General features: G+C 33.9%; 1 protein-coding gene across 1 annotated transcript; it reads right to left on the reverse strand.

Annotated features, from left to right (window-relative positions):
* Nucleotides 1-12,290: 12,290 nt before the first annotated feature.
* LOC108488509 (protein RALF-like 34) lies at nt 12,291-13,104 on the reverse strand. The gene has a single exon (XM_053020584.1). It carries the CDS (start codon nt 12,964-12,966, stop codon nt 12,556-12,558), a length of 411 nt encoding a protein of 136 aa, XP_052876544.1. The 5' UTR covers nt 12,967-13,104; the 3' UTR covers nt 12,291-12,555.
* Between the last annotated feature and the right edge of the window lie 6,763 nt (nt 13,105-19,867).

Genomic DNA, 19,867 nt, shown 5'->3' on the forward strand with positions numbered 1-19,867 from the left:
ATTTTTAGTTCAGCCAATAAGTACAGTTTATTCTTTAAAGTTACCCCTGTTCTGCTGTCTGACAGTTCTAACCCCTCTTCACCAAAATTAATTATCTCCTCATACAGGATTCAAATGATGTTCTTGTTTGTTTCTATTAAAAATAGACTCATTCAGGATTTTATAAACATAAATTTAAGCCCCTAATTATTTTTATTCAATTTTTTATGATTTTTCAAAGTCAGAATAGGGGAACCCGAATTCATTCTGACCTTGTCTCACAAAATTCATTATATTTCAAAATTTACAAATCCATTGCTTACAATATTTCTTCTATGAGAAACTATACTCAATAAGCTTTAATTCAATATCTTTTTTTATCTTCTAATTCAATTTCTACAATTTATGGTGATTTTTCAAAGTTAGTCTACTGCTGCTGTCCAAACTGTTTTTGTGCAAGCTATTAATTACCATGTTATAACACCCTTATTTTTTTTTCTACACCATTTCTCATCACTTTCTCTTATTTTCTCTTCACTAACATATCAAAAACATAGGACCTTATGTAAGAAAACTTTACTATAACATTATTTTCATGCTTTGTCAATAATAACAAACTTAAAACATATTGAAATCTTGATATACTTACCTTGTTCTATTGATACTAATCTTTAACTTGATTTTCTCTCCTCCAGCTTCTATTTCTTGAATCCAACTTGATATTCTAACTCTCCATGCTCTCCTTAACATTTTTGTCTCTTGGTAGCTATGGAAATTCATTTGATTTTGGGTGAAAATGGTGAATTTTTGGTAAAGGACCAAATTGTAAAGAAAGTAAAACTTTCTTTCTTCCTCTCTTTCTCTCACGTTAGTGCATGGGAAAATATGGATGAGAATTTCTCATCTTTCTTTCTTTATATACTAATAAAATAATAATAAAATATCTTATTAAAGTATTAATAAAATAATATTTATCTAATTAAATAATTATAAAATATCAAAATATCTCTAGCATCATTATTACTTTCTAGATTTCTCTCTTCCAATTGACCATTTTGCCCTTCATTATCTTTTAAAATTCCATCCTTGAGTCATCATTTAATTTGGTAAAATTGCAATTTAGTCCCTCATAGTTCTTCATCTATTCAATTTGGTCCTAATTCATCCATTTTCCTTAGTTTCTAGATCATTCCACTCTTAAATTATTTACACTATTGGTCCTTCAACTTTTTCATATTTACACTTTAACCCCTCAAATTATGAATATTTACTCTTGTGCAACAAAACTTTTCTTACTTTTACAATTTAATCCTTTCTTGAATTAATATATCATAATATACTTCTCAATATTGACATAACTCAAAATTTCCCTTTTTGTCACTTTATTTCCTTATTTTACTATATCAAGGATAATATCTTACTGTAAAAATTTTCAGGGTATTACATAATCAATGACCACAAAAATAAAGCGATGCCCATTTGAAGCTTTTGGTGATATTGGCCCAATGACATCCATGCCCCACATAGAAAAAGGCCATGGAGAAGTTATAACATGTAGAGGTGAAGGTGGTACATGAATCTTGTCTCCATAAATCTGAAATTTATGGCATTTTTTGGCGTAGTTGATACAATCCCCTTCCAAAGTAGACCAATAATATCCAAACCTCATGATTTGTCTAGCCATCGTGAAACCATTAGCGTGCGTCCCACAAACACCCTCGTGAACTTCTTCCAAGATTAATTTAGCTTCCACGGTGTCAACACATCTCAACAGTACTTGGTCCTTTCTTCTTTTGTACAAGATGTCCCCATCCAAAACGTAGTCGCAGGCTAATCTCCTTAAAGTTCGCTTATCATTTTCGGTTGTTCGTTCGGTATTTACGATCTCTCACATATCGCAATATATCCCGATACCAAGGGTTATTATCCTTTTCTTCTTCCTCAATGTTACAACAAGGAGTGGAGCCTCAAGATACTCATCCGAATGGGTCTCATCTCCTCCTCTTTATTCACTTTAATCATTGAAGCCAAGGTTGCTAGAGCATTTGCCATCCGGTTTTCGCCTCGTGGATATAATTGAAAGTGATGTCATCGAACTCCTCAAGTAACCCCAAAACTACCTTTCGATAGTTGATCAATTTAGGATCCCTTGTCTCCCATTCACCTTTAAGCTGGTAAATTACCAACGCAGAGTCTCCATAAACTTCCAAGGTTCTTATTCTTCGCTCTATAGCCGCTCGGAGTCCCATGATGCACGCTTCATACTCGGCCATATTGTTTGTGCAATCAAAATCCAACTTGCACGTGAATGGATAATAATCACCACTTGGGGATACCAAGACTGCCCCAATTCCATTTCCCACTGCATTGGATGCCCCATCAAAGCTCAACTTCCAAGGATAATCCTCTGTAGCTGCTACACACATCAACTCCTTATTTGGGAAATCAAAATTCAACGGCTCATAGTCTTCTAGAGCTCTACTATCCAGAAATTCCGCTATCGCACTTCCTTTTATAGCCTTCTGGCTCACATAAACTATGTCAAACTCTGAAAGCAGAATTTGCCACCTCGCCATTCTTCCATTCAAAGCTGTTGACTCCATCATATACTTCAGAGGATCAAGTTTCGAAATAAGCCAAGTAGTATGATACAACATATATTGCCTCAACCTTCGAGTTGTCCAAATTAAAGTACGGCACAATTTCTCAATTGGCGAATATCTCATCTCACACTCTGTGAATTTCTTGCTGAGGTAGTATATCGCCTTCTCCTTTCTTTCCAACTCGTCATGTTGGCCAAGCACACATCCCATAGAATTGCTAAACACTGATAAGTACAGAATTAATGGTCTACCTGGATTAGGTGGAGATAACATAGGAGTATTTAACAAGTATTTCTTAACCTTATCGAAAGCACTCTGGCATTCCTCATCCCAAGTACCTTGGTTATGTTTTCTAAGGAGGCGAAATATAGGGTCACATTTCTCAGTTAATTGTGAAATAAACCGAGCAATATAATTCAACCTTCCAAGAAAACCCCGAACTTCTTTCTGAGTACGCGGTGAAGGCAAATCTTGCATGGCTCTAACTTTGTCTGAATCAACTTCTATTCCTTTTTCACTGACCATAAAACCTAGTAACTTTCCCGACCTGGCTCCGAAAGTGCATTTTACCGGATTAAGTTTTAACTGAAACTTCCTTAATCTCAAGAATAGTTTCTTTAAAACCTCAATATGTTCCTCCTCTGTTTGAGATTTGGCAATCATATCATCAACATACACCTCAATTTCCTTGTGCATCATATCGTGAAATAAGGTCACCATAGCCCTTTGGTATGTTGCCCCTACATTCTTTAGCCCAAAGGGCATTACCTTGTAACAGAAAGTCCCCCACAAGGTTATGAAGGTGGTTTTGTCTATGTCTTCAGGATGCATCTTTATCTGATTGTACCCTGAAAAACCATCCATGAAGGAGAACAACGAATATCCCGTTGTGTTGTCTACCAAAGTGTCTATGTGAGGCAGAGGGAAATTATCTTTTGGGCTAGCTTTGTTCAGATCCCTATAATAAACACACATTCGTACCTTCCCATCCTTCTTAGGAACTGGTACAATGTTAGCTACCCATTCAGAATAATTCACCTCTTGTAAGAATCCTGTATTGAACTGTTTCTTGACTTCATCCTTTATTTTTAATTCGATATCTGGTCTCATTCTTCGCAACTTCTGTTGAACCGGTTTACAATCCTGTCTTATTGGAAGACGATGCACCACAATATCAGTATTTAACCCTGGCATATCTTGATAGGACTATGCGAAGATATCCTTGAACTCACGTAACAACTCAATCAGTCCTTGCTTTATATCATCAGCAATATGCGTGCCAATTTTCACCTCTTTCCCTTCCTCTAGGGCTACATTCTCTACTGCCTCTTTCTCATGTGGCATGATTTGTTTCTCCTCATGTTTCACCATCCTCAAAAGATCTAGAGACACATCACAATCCTGGACATCTTTAAAATCCTGTGATTCCTCTAAACACATGTCTTGCTCACGAGAGAAATCAGGATTTGTAATATCAATGCTCATGTCATTGATATCTAGGGATCTGTGAAGTATAAAGAATATACAAAGAATGAATAAATTTAAGAATGATTATTTATGTGTTATGAATGAAAGAATAAGAATTGCCAAAATTTAACGAAATATTGGTTGATAAAAATGAAACAATACTCGTTCAAATTGATAAAAGTTATGTTTTATTAAAAAAAATAATAGATGATCGTAAGCCCATTCCACAAATGTAATCCTATTATTCCTAGGCCCTAGAGTAACAAGAATGTTTCAAGAATTATTCTGAAAAATTCCTAATGACTACAGGAAGTTCCTCCGCAGTCCAATTGTTCAAAGAGCTTCCCGGTTCGTAAGGGCGAATGCCCTCAAGGTTTCCTTAATCAGTCCCTTCTTCATATATGGCATTGATGGAATGATTTTCATTTCCAAACACCCCCATCTCCAGGTAAGCTATCCCTCCTGATACAAAAGTCTAGGATATGTAAGGGAGTGTATTCTTTTCGCTCAGCCGTAACCCTCTTCTCTCTTTCTTTCTCTTTTTAACCTTAATTAGGGTCTTTCTATAAACTTGAATGCATATGATACAATGAGATGCTATGAAATGCAAATGCATGAATGCAAAAAGATGTCGATTCTGATTCAATTTCATTTTAGAAAACGTTATTTAAGGAACAAAAATCTTTTCATAAAACGGATTACAAATACACTTTCGCCCGTAGGCCTAGAGTCTTAACCCTATCTAATAACAATGTTAACTCTCGTCCTCTGTTTGACGATGACTCATACATTATACTCAGTGTTCTAGCTTGTACTGCCAAATTCTGCAAGTGTTCAGCAACCTCTCGAATCTGAACTAAGGCTTCTCCCATGAGATAATCCCTATTTCCAACTTGATCCTGAAGATGGTGAAGTTCTCCCTTCCATTATTCTTCTCTTGCCTCGAGCTGCTCAATCCGTAACTCACAGCCCTATAGTGCTGCTTCCAACCTTCCAATATTGTGCTTCATTTTTTCGATCTTATTCAAGCTTGCCTTTAACTCGATTGCAAGGTTACGACTTCTGTGATGATGAAGAGATCGTCCAAGTTCAGCCACCTTAGTTTTTAATCATTGATTTTCCTTCTCTAGGGCCTGATTATGTGACTGCATCTCTTAGAACTTCTTCTCCCAATACTCGGCTTTGGCTCTTTCTTCCTAAATCTCTTGCTGCCACTGCTCTGGAGATCTCCCTAATCCGACCCTTTTCAACGTTACTGGGCCTTTTTCTAGTGCGTCTTTAAATTATCTCGATCTTCCTCGATCTTTCTCTTTTCCTTTTTCACCTTCTCGACTTCTATCTTTTGAACATCGACGTTGAGACTTAAGCACATTTTTTCCTCTTCGAGCTTCTCAATCCTCTTTTCAATCTCCGAATTCTTTCTCTCGAACTCTTGCTTTATAACCTCCAACTCTGATGGAATCACTCATAAGCTCTCCTTTAATGATCGAGCCACTCCCAAAATTGGCCTAGGGACATTATCGTTGACTCTCCTACTAAACCACCCTTTATACTCAATGATTGACGTCGAGCCTTCGGTCAAGATCTTCATACAGAAAGGCTTCTTCCAAGCCTCAGAAATCTCTCGCATCTTCTTCTTATAGTGATCTCCTTTATAAGAGAAATCACTTTGAGCTAGACCTTGTGTAACCAGTATGAACTGCCTCGTTCTATATTGCCTTAGAACAAGCAATGGTGCATATCCAACAACTCCCTAAATTCCTGGCAAAGGGACCCAATCAAAACTGCCACAGCGGTAAAGGACTTCACTAGGAACCAACTAAGGAGCCTTCCACATAACATCTTCCTCTCGAAGATTCTGAAGAATGTCTATCCACTTATCCTCTGAAATGTCATCTCTCATCGGCATGTCTACTGCTTCTTTTAAGGGAGAATAACCCTCAAAGAATACTCGGCAAGGAACCTTATCAAGCTTCTAAAAATGTCTGTGGAACCAAACCAACAGCAACTGTGCACATCCAATGAATCTACCTTCATCGGCTCTCCGACATGCACTCAAATATCTAAATGTCTCAGCTAGGATTGCTGGTACCGGTGTATTTTGCTTACCAATACGATTGAACAAATCTGCAACTGCCTCATCTATGTGCCCCAACGCCTTTGGGAAAATCACCATGCCGTAAATACTCAAAGCCAGGACGTCGACCTTTTTCTTTATGTCTGGATGTGTCGATATCGAATCCCTCAAAACGGCCCATGGAACGCACTTACTATCACCATTTTGTCAGATACGAGCCATGCCCCACTACTCACTCATCCCAAGAATCATCACCAACTTCTTTGCAAAAGTTGGAAGACTAGCAGGCCTAACATAAGCCTTGTGACCCTGAATCCTCGGGCAATGCAGTAAAGTCGTATACTCCTCCAAAGTAGGTGCAAGATCAAGCAGGGTTCCAGAACTGTACCATAGCTCGAAACAAGTGCCTATCTACTTTGATGTCTAGCAAATAGGGAAGGTCTCCATAATTCTGATAGAAAAGCTGCTTAGCCTCGTCCTCCCATTGGGCCCAAATGTCTCTCAACTCCTGAAACTCATTCTGCGTCGAATTAATAATACGGGTGAAGTCTCATAACTCTGATGTATGCCCCTTAATGACACTATCTCCTTTCTCTAACTGGGTTTTCTCTGACCAGGTACAGACAGAGACGTTGTCCTCCACTTTATTAAGGTATTCGTTCCTTATTACAAAACTTTCTAATCTAGAAATCAAACCTTGAATCGACACCTTTAAATGCCAAATGAAATGCAATGACAGCAAAATAAAAATAGGTCAGTATAAAAAAAATGATAAATAAGTACTTACAAGGGTAGCTTACTAAAGGCTATCACTATCTTTCCTAAACTCTTTAAAGTTCACTATATGAGTTTTAACTCTAAAGCCAAGGTACCTGAACCAGCAGTTTCCTTGGTCTTCACCCACTATAGGCTCATATAGACCAACTTCAGTTCAGGGGGACACATTTCTCTATGGCCATACGGAGATGAATCTCACGAAGACATAGGTACAGTATCCCAGAAGCAATCCACTAGCTCATACGAAGGTGAAAACCTTACGAAAGCATAGCTTCTCACTCCCACTTAAGGGTGTGACCACAACGGTCATGCAAATGCAATGTATAGCAATAAGGTAACAAACATATGTAACAAACACATGTAAAAAGGATCCAATTTTAAATTTTCCAAACTTCCGACATTAAGACAGAAAATACTCAATTTCTTGGCTTAACTCTCTTAAGTCCCCAGCAAAGTCGCCAAGCTGTCGAAACCATTTTTTAAAGGGATGTTTGAAAAATAGGGATCGACTTTTGAAAAACAAAAACGGGAGTCGCCACCAACCTTTTTAGGTGTGATTGGATTACCTTATAAAATGTTTTGGTCTACGAAAATTAAGAAAACAGTTCGGAGTCGATTCACGACGAGGAAGGATTAGCACCCTCGCAACGCCCAAAATTGGTACCAAATTGAATAGCTTTCTGTCTTAATGTCAAAAATTTGAAAGGATTTAAAAATAGGATCTCTTTTTTAAAATCGGAATTATTTAAGATGAAAAATCCAGATTCTTTAGCTCCGAAAGAATACAACATCACATCCAGCATGATAGGACATGATATTCTTAAACTCTCGTAACTGAAATCATCTTATGATTTACAAAATCTATTTAGAAGGATACTTTAGGCATTTAGACAAACGGGAAATCGCAACTCAAGATGTTAGGGCACTATTTCCTAATTCCTAAATACGAAAAATATTGCCTCATTTTAGAAAAACTTTTGGATAAAATATGACAATTAAATGAAATATATTTTTTAAAATAATGATTTGAATAAAATTTTAAAAATAATTTACTAAGAGTAATACTAAAAAATTATTAAAAAATGAAAGAGTTTGATATGATACTAAAATTATTAAAATAAAATAAAATATATAAAAAAATGGAAACATGGATTAAATCAAAATAAAAGGGTTGAAAAACGAAGATGAACAAAGAATAAAATAAGAACAAACCGTAGAAAATAAGAACGTAAGAGGGAGAGAAATTTGAGTGAAAGCTCTCAAAATTTTTATTGTTTCCCAAAACTCCAAAGTGTTTACAATGAAGGGAGAGGCCTCTATTTATAGTTGAACCTCCTCAAATCCAACAGTACAGATCAATTACATCAACGGTTAAGATTAAAAGGTATCTACAAATTAAATCTCTAAGATTACAAAATCATATCTTCTAAGATTGCATATCATATCTAAGATTGCAATCATATCTAAGATTGTATCATATCTAAGATTGCATATCATATCTAAGATTGCATATCATTGAAGATTATATTTCCATATGAGTCAAGCTTGTAGATGGACCTTAAATCTTTTCAAGTAATGGGCCATTCCGATCGGGCCAAATTATATTTGTAATTCTAGACTGAACTTGGACTTCGTTTTTTTTTTTGGGTTTATTATTTTTGTTTTTGGACTTATTTCTGAGCCCGGGCAAAATTGAGTGTCTACACTTAGTTTATATCATATTAGACATATATACAGATAATGGATTATACACCAACAGATCATCAAAAATTAAGTTTTATAGCTTACTTCAGATTAAACGGACCCCACAGAAGGCTTACGTTCGATTCAAAAGATATTTACAGCCCTAAAGAAAGATTCTAATTTTTTGCCTACACGCCCAGGTGGATTCACATGGCCTACATGGTTGGCCCACGTGGCACATCATAGTGCCTCACACGGCCTGGCACATAGCCGTGTGGCTTATCACAGTGTCTCATATGGCCTAGCACATGAACTAGCATACGATCGTGTGGCTCAAGTAAGAAAGTTACACTATTTGGCACACGGCCTGGCACATGGTCGTGTGACTTAAGTTAGTGACATACACGGGCTGTGTACACGGTCGTGTATCACACACGACCTACCATATGACCGTGTGGCATCGATAACCTCAATTCTAGCTTTTACCGTTCGCTAATTTCTCAGGTTTTCGTTACACACCTGATACTATTTTGACTTAGAAACAACAAAGATGATCTCAAAACCTAAAACGACATTCAAATGTATAGTCAGATGATTGTTCATAATCAAACTGTTAAACTAACATCCAAAATCAAAGTTACATCAAAGAATTTTGGACACAAAACCCTATATTGAAACTTATCGAAAAAAATCAACCAACACGCAATTATTAAATCATTGGAAGGACATAAATCTCGATATCTTCCCTATCAAAGGTTTACGCAAGTAAAAAATTTACACCACACAAAAAAGGAACACAATTTCGTCCATCAATAAAATTGAACAAAAACTTAATAAAGAACACTTACACAGTTTGAACGAAAGGTCGACAGCACAATGAAGCTTAGAGCAACAGATTCAAAACAATTCAAATAGTAAACAAAGGGTGGAAGACAATCATAACAAAAGAAGAAGAAGAAGAAGAAATGATAGAGAGAAAAAATAATGGAAGAGGAACGTGAAAAAGAAAGGAAGTTTTTGGGAAAAACTTAATTAATTTAAGAAAATAAAAACTAACTCACAAGGCAGCATAACAAAAAAAAAAACATTTTCTTATTACTTTCATAGCGACTCAAACATAGGACTAAAGGGTATACAAAAGCTTAACCATTGACCCATCAGCTTATTCTTGTCCTTAATTGAGCGAAAATAATATATAAACTAGATACTCAAGAATAAGGGTTTAGGCAAAAGTAGCAAAATTTCAAAAGAAAGGGTTCGAACCCAGAACCTCGCACACACAAACACAACACATATCTACTGAACAGATTAATTCACTTATTATAATTTCACAATCTTAACTAAAACTCAGGACGCAACCACTCTGGGTTTCACTAACTCAATTTCTTCTAACCTAATTTTTGGGATGTTACACTACAACTGTAACATTTGTAAGATTATATGTAAAATTTCGTGAAGGATGCATGTATAGGGTACGAGCCTTATTTCTAAAGAGGAGACAATTTTAGGAGATAACCAAATATAATATTCTTCACACTTGTATTATTAATAAGCATTTCCACTTTAATGTTGAGTTCTAGTGGTTCTTAATGGCATTATTGGTATGATTGTTGAGTAAACGAGTTATGGTAGCCCATTTGTTACCAGCCTAGATATGTGCTCAGATTATAATATCTTCTTCTTTAGGGATAAAAGGTCAGTGTTCAACTTCAGGTGAAAGCTGGTTACACCATCGTAGCCAACATGATTTCTCAAATTGGCCTAGAATTGGTTTCCTTATGACCTTGTCATAAATGTGTTACTCTTATAAGATATCTTTAATCTCTTTGGTCAAATTTGTTCACCCAATATGATCCTATAGTATCTTATGATAACCATTACATTTTCTTTCATGAAAAAGTTATTTACTAACAAATAATACATTAACTCACTCCAGCTTTACATGACATCCCTCACCATCTTATCTTACGCATTGCTGGAATGAAACCACCACTAAAGGATGTTATCCTTGACCAGTGTGCTTAGAGGTGGACCAAGAATGGTAAATGCACTGTTGCAAGCAAGTATAAGATACTAATGCAAGAGACTTGGCCTACGCGGGATTCAAAAGTGAAGCTAGCATAGAAATTTCGAAGACCACAGAGAATACAATTTTTTTTTTTTTTTGCTTTTAATGCATGACAGATTGATGATAAACTCAGTCCGTAGCAGTACAGGAATGGCGAATGATAGTTCGTGTGGCATTTGCAGTAATTCTTTAGGGACATCACTCCATGTTCGGGATTGTCAACTAGCAAAGTAGATTTTGCAGAAACTTATCCCTCCTCAAAAGGTTGCATGTTTCTTCTCAATGTCATTGGAAGAGTGGGTATAAGAAATCTTAAAAGATCAAAATTAGCTCGCTGCTAATGACACTTATTGGGACATTACTTTTGGGGTTATTGCATGGCACATATGGGACTCATTTATTTTCATGGAAGAAAGATGCTTCGTTGATGGTATGGCAATCGAAGGACTAGCTTATTGGAAAGTGGTTTCATAAGCTTTTCAAACGCGCAAAGGCCGCTAGTTAAGTGCAAGTCTGTGCAAAGTGGTTATTACCACCACCAGGATGGTGTAAACTGAATACAGATGGGTGGTGAACCTTATTTCTAGGGAGGCAAATGTTGGTGGGGGTAATAAGGAAACGAGCTTTGCCTCGGGTAAGGTTGTTTTGACTTGGGCTCGACTAAACTCGAATTTGCAAAATAAAAAAAAGAAAGTTGTTGTTTACTATTGTTTAGTCATTGTTTTGCTGCTGTTTTCCAACTATTTTGCTGCCATTTGACTATTATGTTACTATTATTTTGTTGTTATTGTTTAGATATTGTGTAACTCTTGTTTTATTGTTATTTTTACTATTATATTAGAGACATTTGCTTATTAAATTGAATCTATCTTAGTGTTATTTAAGTATAAAGACTTTTTAAATTTATTTTTAATTTGTTGGGAAACATTTATTTTAATGTTTTAGTGTTTTTGATGTATTATATTTTTAATTTTTATATAAAAATAAAATAAAAAATTAATATAGGCGTGTCGGGCCTGAGTGTAAGCATTTTTATTTGGGCTGAGCTTAGACAAAAATTTAAGCTTATTTTTAGATTAAGCTAGACCCAAACCGATCAACCATGCCTAGAATTTTGTCCGAACTCAACTTGACCCCGACTATGAACAATTCTAGTGCACTATATGTCAAAATAAATATATTTGAACTAAATAATTTACATAATTCCTTTTATATAATCAATATATTTTAATATGATAACTCCTTTTGATAAGCTTTAAATTAATTATTTTTTTGAAGATGCAATATAGCGTAGTATCCGATTCGGCATTTATCTGTAATAATGGAGGCATTAGTTAGCAAACAATATCTCATATTAATGAGTTTAAAGTAAGTTGGTGGAAAGTAACATGGGCTACGTCTGGTGGTTATAAATATCATGTTATTATGATTTTGAAGAATGGGAAAGTGTTTTCCTTTTGTTTGTCGTTTATTTTCCTTTTCAACTTGAAAACAACTACTTTCTAATTTCTTCGAAAATCTTGTCAGCTTACAATCTGATTCGAATATGTTAATACCAGATTCAATTCGTTCCCCCGCATAAATCATGATTACTTAGTATAATTAATACCCATACTCATATCAGTGGAAAGCAAAATTAATCAAAGAAACAGAAATAAATTCCCAACCCTAATAATAACAACTTGAATCTTCTGCAATCTAATTATTCTAACCCATCACATGATCAAATACTTGAACACGAATGCTCGTTATAATAAGTTCACAATCACATTGCTAATCCATCATTAATAAAAAAGAAAATGAGAAGACCAAAAACTCATAATATTTTAGCTAGCTTAGCACTCAAAGCTTGCACCATTTTAGTGATTTTACATCCCCCCTTTTTTTTCCTAACAAGCTCATCATCTCCTGCAGCGAGTGATCCTTGAACAACCCCTAGTGTAAGGATGAACAGGCCCGTGGACCTTGAAACAGTTGTGAGTGTAATAAGATCTGCCTGACCGTGGTGGGCATGGGATCCTGTTAGCCCAAAGCGCCCCGTATGAAATGTAATACCTCATTCTCTTCCAAAACAAAGATCTTCGACTGTACCCATTTTCACCTTCATCATCATCTATCTCTTCATCGGCTTCTTCATCGTCGTTTAACTCACTGTAAAGTGAGATTGGAAGTGGCCTTTCTAAAGCATCTCTGACCAGCTTCAAACTTGTATCTTCGACTTGAGCTTCGACTATGGAGGTTGTAAGGACAATGTGAGTGATGAAAAGGGGGAGAATAAGCTTGCTGAGAAGTACTGATGAAGAAGAAGCCATGGCTTAAGTGAATGATGGAGAAAGCAGCAGATTTGAAGGGGTTAAAGGGTGGGGAGAGTAGGGTCACGTGGAGCAGAGAGATGATTGGGTTACAGCTGTGGATCATCAATGCTCTCATTTTAACGCGTAGCGCTTTGGTTTATACATAGGTCGGGGTTTATCCATATCAAGTTGGTCTATGTTTGATGAGTTTAGAGCAATGGGTAAGTATGTATGTATGTATGTCGGAGAGCAACAAGTGATGCTGAAAGCAGCAGATATGGCGCACATGCGATGGATGGGAAGCGATTGGGTTGCTTCATTCCCTTTTGAAATTTAATTAATTAAAGGTATTAATGTTGCAAATTAGAGGTGTTTTGGTGAGGGCAACTTTCTCTTTCTTCCTTGCAGCAAGGAAAATGAATGATCTGAATTTTAGTAGGGGTAGGGTCGTCTTAGTAAGTATTTTTCAAACATACTAGTCCGATGTGTATTAGACTAGAAAAGGGTAGGCATTTGTGGGAGAAATATACTCTCAGATTTTTATGGAATTGAAGTTCCCTGCCCTTATTCTCTACGCCACTTTTTTCTTTTTTAAGTTCTACCTCATTTTACTTTTATAATAAAAAACATTCTCTTAAACCTCCATTAAAATGGTTTATTTAAAAAATTCATTAAAATGATAATTTATTTTAAATTATATATTAGTGACAAAATTTACTATATTTGTAAACGGTTAATCCAAATTTATTTAAGTTTGTTCATTTTTTATTTTAAAATATAATTTCATACATTTTAATATTTACATTTTGTATAACCACAAGCCCCCTCATAGGTTTTTTATTTTACAATATAATTTAATATCTTTTTAATATTTAAATTTTTTTGTATAACCACAAGTGTCTTTACCTATTTTTTTATTTTAAACTATAATTTAATATATTTTTGATGTTTACATTTTTAGGCCTAGTTCTATCTAGGCTTGGAGTAGTATTCAAATAAAGCCATTTTAATAATGTTGACTTCAAAATTTGAACTTAATCCAAATACTTAGTGAAGAAATCCACTTACATTTCTTCCAATCACTTAAAAGTTAGTATTTAGTTATTTACATAGTATAATATATTTTAATTCTTTATTTGCTATAAATTACACATATATATTTATAAACTAAATGAAAAGTAATATAATACAAAGTTAAAAACTAGTTAGGTTAAAGTTTTTAATATTGAAACCTTAGCTTAATCTATATTTTAAATAAATCTTTTTTTGAACTCATTCTTTATTTTAATATTCTTGTCAATCCTCTAAAATTTTAGAGGAATCTTTCAACTAGCTAGACAAATAACTCTGCTCTTGAACAAATTTATTTAAGTTTAACTTTTTTATTGTATAATACTTATTATACTTATTATATAATTTATATATACTAAGATAAATATAAAAACTTAATTGATAAAAAAATAATGGTTTGGTTTAATATTTTAGATTTAACTTAAAGTTCATGTTGTAAAAACTCAATCTATTAAGCTAGTATAAGGCACTTTTCAACTACTTTTATTTTTATGTTTTATAAATTCAAAATATTATGATGAATTAATTTAAAATTTAAGTTATTATTATGAAAAATTTTAATTTTAATTCATTTACGAATAATATGTAATCTAAAAATAGATTATATTAAAACTAGAAATAGTAGAAACCATCATAGTATTGTGTGACGTGAAGGATGGGGAAATGGAGCAAGTTGTTATTAACCGTAATGCTTGCTTTCAATCGTATGTAGGTAGCAGCTTATTCTGCTTATTTTAGATGTTGAACAGAATTTCAATATTTGGATCATTAGATAAAACTTTTATTTTAACGTTAAATGTTAATATGCTCTCATTATGCTGTGGAAAATATGATTAAAATTTTGAATGACTAATAGATATTAGATGAAATAATTAATTTTAAGTAAATGAATTTAAAATTATAATTAAACCATTATAATGATTAATACAAATTCTAGATGAAATGAAAATGAAATGACACATAACTGAACATGCATGTGTTATGCACAAAAGATAATGTTAAAATTTTACGTATAATAAATTATTTGATATATTTTCAGTAGAATTTTAGACTTTTAAGTTAGGAAATTGAAAAAGTATTCCAAAATGTATAATAAAATATTAAAATAAATAAATGCTTTAAAAAGAGATATAGGTATTTTTAAGACTATTTATGGACTAAAAAAGTATATTGTTAGTGTATCAAATACTAACTCTTATTTAAATATTTTCTCAAAAAAGTTTATATAAATATAATGGCAAACTATTTAGTTGGTCACCCTACTTTTAGGGTGCTTTTATTTTGGTCACCCAAAATGAAATTCTTACATTTTCATCGCCCAACTTAAACGTTAAATCTTTAACGACAGTTAACTATACATTTCACGTCATGTTTACACTTTCATTTTGGTCACCTAAGTCCTAGATCTTTTTCATTTTGGTCACCCAAAGAACATCTTTTTTTTAGTATTGATTTGGGCAATTAAGCACATTAAGGATTAAAGTGAAATAACAATAAAGACTAAAATAAACGCGTTACAAAAAAATTCAAATTGTACTTGTTTACCCCTTTGCCAAAAGTTCTAATTTTTTTTAATATTAACATTTTAAATTTAAGAACATCAAAATCAATTACATAAGTTATTGAAAAAATTATCCCTTGATAGTGTCAAATTTATTTATTACTATAATATTGGAATTAATAAATTTAAACTCCTAAAATTTAAAATTTTATTTTACTTTTTAAAATTAAAATAAACTCAAATGGTGATCTTTAATAATTGTCTCTAAACTCAAATTTCTTTTGATTATATGGTCTTGAATCTTCCATGCTAAGCTAAAATAAAGGAAAATTGTTGCAATTAATTAAATTAATTAATTTTATCTTCCATACCAAACAAAACCCGGAAATTTTTCATTACTTTTTACTCAAATGAAGAACAAGCAACTAATTTAATTAATTTCAAAAAAATTCTTTGCTTTTAGCTTAGCACGGAAGATTCAAGATTATATAATCAAAAGAAATTTAAGCTTTATAGACTATTATTAAATATGAGTTATTTGAGTTTATTTCATTAAGGATAATTTAGAAACATAAAATAAAGTTTTAAAATTTAGAAGGAGAATAATTTCAAAATTATAGTAACAAATCATTGACATTATCAAAGGATAAAAATTTTCAACAATTCATTTAATTGATTTTGATGTTTTAAAATTTATAAATTCAATATTAAAAAAGAAATTTAAAACTTTTGACAATAGGAGAAACAAGTACAATTTGATAAAATTTTAATACATTATTTTAGTTTTTACCCTTTTTACTTTAATTATTTTCTTTACCTCGATCAATACCTAAAAAAAAAAATTTTAGGTGACCAAAATGAAAGCAACATAAAAGATGGGTGACCAAAATGAAAGTGTAAATATGATGTGACATATATAATCAATTGCTGTTAGAAATTTAACACTTGGGTAACTACAATAAAAGTGCCCTAAAAGTTTAGTGACCAACTGAGAAAAATAAAATAAAATAAAAATAAAAATAAAGAACACATAAATTTTACGTGAAAACCCTTTCGGGAAAAAACCACGGGCAGAGGAGAAGAAAATTCACTATGTCGAAATTTTTTTTAATCAATACAAGAGGAATAGACTATGTCTATTTATAGGCTTGGAAAGCCATATTCTAGTAGGATTGAAACACCTGATTCTAATCAATATAAAATAGATGAAGTTTAATAAGGTTTAAAAAACCTTATTCTAAAATAAAATAAAAGAAGTCTAGTTCTATATTGATTTTACTTTTATTTTATTTTCCATCATATTTTATTTAAATAAGAATTTGGGTCACTTAATTCTAACAATCTCCACCTTGAGACAAATTCTCAATGAACAAGTTCTTCATCGCGAACTTTCAATAAACAAGTTCTCCATCTCTTCCATAAAACCCCTTAAGGGTTTAACTTCAACAATGTACACCAACCAAGTCTAAGCAATGCTCAAACTTGGTTATAGGAAGTGACTTAGTCATCATATCTGCAGGATTTTCATGAGTACTAATTTTACTCACAACAAGATCACCACGAGCAATAATATCACGAACAAAATGATACCGAACATCAATGTGTTTTGTTCTCTCATGAAACATTTGATCTTTTGTAAGAAAGATGGCACTCGATCGTCACAAAATATTGTGCTGATTTGAAGGTCTTCATTGAGTTCATTAAAGAGTCCTTCAACCAAATAGCTTCTTTACAAGCCTCAAGAATCGCCATGTACTCACTTTCATGGTAGACAAAGCGATCAGAGATCGCAAAGTGACTTTCCAACTGATTGCACAACCTCCGATTGTAAAGACATAACTCGTGAGAGATCTTCTTTATCAAGGTCTCCAAAGAAAATCAAGATCAAGATACCCTCGTGACTCCATCTCTAATTCTTCTAAATCTGTAAGCAAACATCGTAGTTCCTCGTAAGTATCTTAGAATCGACTCAATCGCTTCCAAAGTTGTTCTTTACCGGGATTCGCCATGTATCTGCAAATTGCACTGACTGCATATGATAAATCTGGACGTGAACAAACCATAGCATACATGAGATATCCCACTGCACTAGAGTATGGAACATGGGACATGTACTCAATCTCATCAGCTAATTGTGGAGACAAAACTGATGAAAGTTTGAAATGGGCTGCTAAAGGAGTACTAACAGGCTTAGCACTCTGCATATTGAACCTGCAAAGATCTTTCTCAATGTACCCCTTCTGACTTAGGTACAATTTACTTGTTTTTCTATATCTAAGAATTTCCATTCCAAGTATCTTCTTTGTTGGTCCTAAATCTTTCATCTCAAATTCTTTACTTAGTTGGGTTTTGACATTTCTTATCTCTTTTTTATCTTTTGCTGCTATCAACATGTCATCAACATAAAGAAGTAGATACACAAAAGAACCATCACTGTTTTTCTTAAAGTAAACACAATTGTCAAAACTACTTCTTTTGAAATTATGAGAAGTTATAAAGGAATCAAACCTCTTGTACCACTGTCTTGGTGACTGTTTCAAACCGTAAAGTGACTTTTTCAGCAAGCAAACATAGTTCTCTTTTTCTGAGACTATAAAACCCTCTGGTTGTTGCATGTAAATATCCTCCTCAAGTTCTCCATGCGTAAATGCGCTTTTACATCTAACCGCCAAGCTCCAAATCATGCATGGCCACAATACCAAGAAAAGCTCGAATCGAACTATGCTTAACAACCGGAGAGAACACATCTGTGAAATCCACTCGAATTTGATCAGTAACCCTTTGCAACAAGCCTTGCTTTATATCCGGTTCTTCAACTCCCCGAGTCCCTTCTTTCTTTTTAAACACCCATTTACAACGAACAGTCTTCTTACCTTTAGGAAGTTTAACAAGATCCCATGTTCTGTTTTTGTGAAGTGATTCCATCTCCTCTTGCATAGCAAACATCCATTTTTTCGAGTCTTCACAGCTAACCGCCTCAGAATAATTGATGGCTCTTGGTTTGCATCTATATCTTCAGCCACATTTAAAGCATAAGAAACTAAATCAGCTTCGGCATACTTCTTTGGAGGTTTAATTTCTCTTCTAGTTCTATTTTTGGTGATAGAGTATTGTGGTGAAGAAGCAACTCTATTATCAATTTTTGTATTGGCTTGAAAAGTTGACTCTGTATTAATCTGATGCTCCACCTACTTTTGATTTTCTTTATTGGAAGAGTCTTTAAGAGATAAGTTAGGTAGCATAGCAGTTTCATAAAAAACAATACTCTGCTAATCACAACTTTTCTATTTTCAGGACACCATAACTTATACCCTTTTATACCAGCTTTATAACCAAGAAAAACACATTTAATGGATCTCGGTTCCAATTTTCCATTATCAACATGAGTATACGCAGGACACTCGAAAATCTTTAAATCAGAATAATTAGCAGGATTACCAGACCATACCTCTTGTGAGTCTTTTTCAATGGCAACGGATGGATATCGGTTGATTAAAAACATGCAGAGAGGTCGCTTCGCCCAAAATGACTTCGATAAGTTGGCATTTGACAACATACATCGAACCTTCTCCATGATCGCTCGTTCATTCGCTCGCAACGCCGCTTTTATCAGGAGTATGACGAATCGTCAAGTGTCTCATGATCCTTCGACGGCACAATCTATTGAACTCATCGTAATGTAACTCTAAGCCATTGTCTCATGCGGAGGTATTTTATCTGTTTTCCCGTATGCTTTTCAATCATTCTAAGACTTAAATGCGGAAAACACATCGCTTTTCTGCTTCAGGAAGAACGCCCAAACTTTTCTGGAAAAATCATCAATAAAGGTTAGCATATAATTAGCTCCACCTCTCAAGGCACTCGGATGGCCTTCACGTATGAGAATGAATATACTCCAATATTCCTTCGTGTTATGGATTCCTCTAGTGAATCGAACTCTCTTTGCTTCCCAAAAACACAAAGTGCTCACGTAAATTTAGTTTGCAAATTCCTTGCCCATCAAGAAGTCCTCTTTACTCAATTCTATCATGCCATTCTCACTCATATGCCCTAGGCGCATATGCCAAAGTTTAGTAATATCATCATCTGACAAGGAAGAGGAAGCGACAGCTGCATCACCAGTAATAGTAAAACCCTGCAAAACATATAACTTGGAAGTTTTTCTTTGCCCTTTCATCACAACAAGGGAACCTTTGGAAATCTTTAAAATCCTACTTTCAGCTGTATATCTGTACCATTTTGAATCAAGAGTACTCAATGAAATTAAATTTCTTTTCAATTCTGGAACATGTCGTACCTCACTAAGTGTTCTGACAATTTCATCAAAAATCTTAACTTTAACTGTTC

The sequence above is a fragment of the Gossypium arboreum genome, chromosome 10 (assembly GCF_025698485.1).
Source record: "Gossypium arboreum isolate Shixiya-1 chromosome 10, ASM2569848v2, whole genome shotgun sequence".
NCBI classification, from domain to species: Eukaryota; Viridiplantae; Streptophyta; class Magnoliopsida; order Malvales; family Malvaceae; genus Gossypium; species Gossypium arboreum.

Coding starts and splice junctions, on each gene's coding strand:
- LOC108488509 (XM_053020584.1), bottom strand. CDS start 12,966: ATGGCTTCTTCTTCATCAGTACTTCTCAGCAAGCTTATTCTCCCCCTT.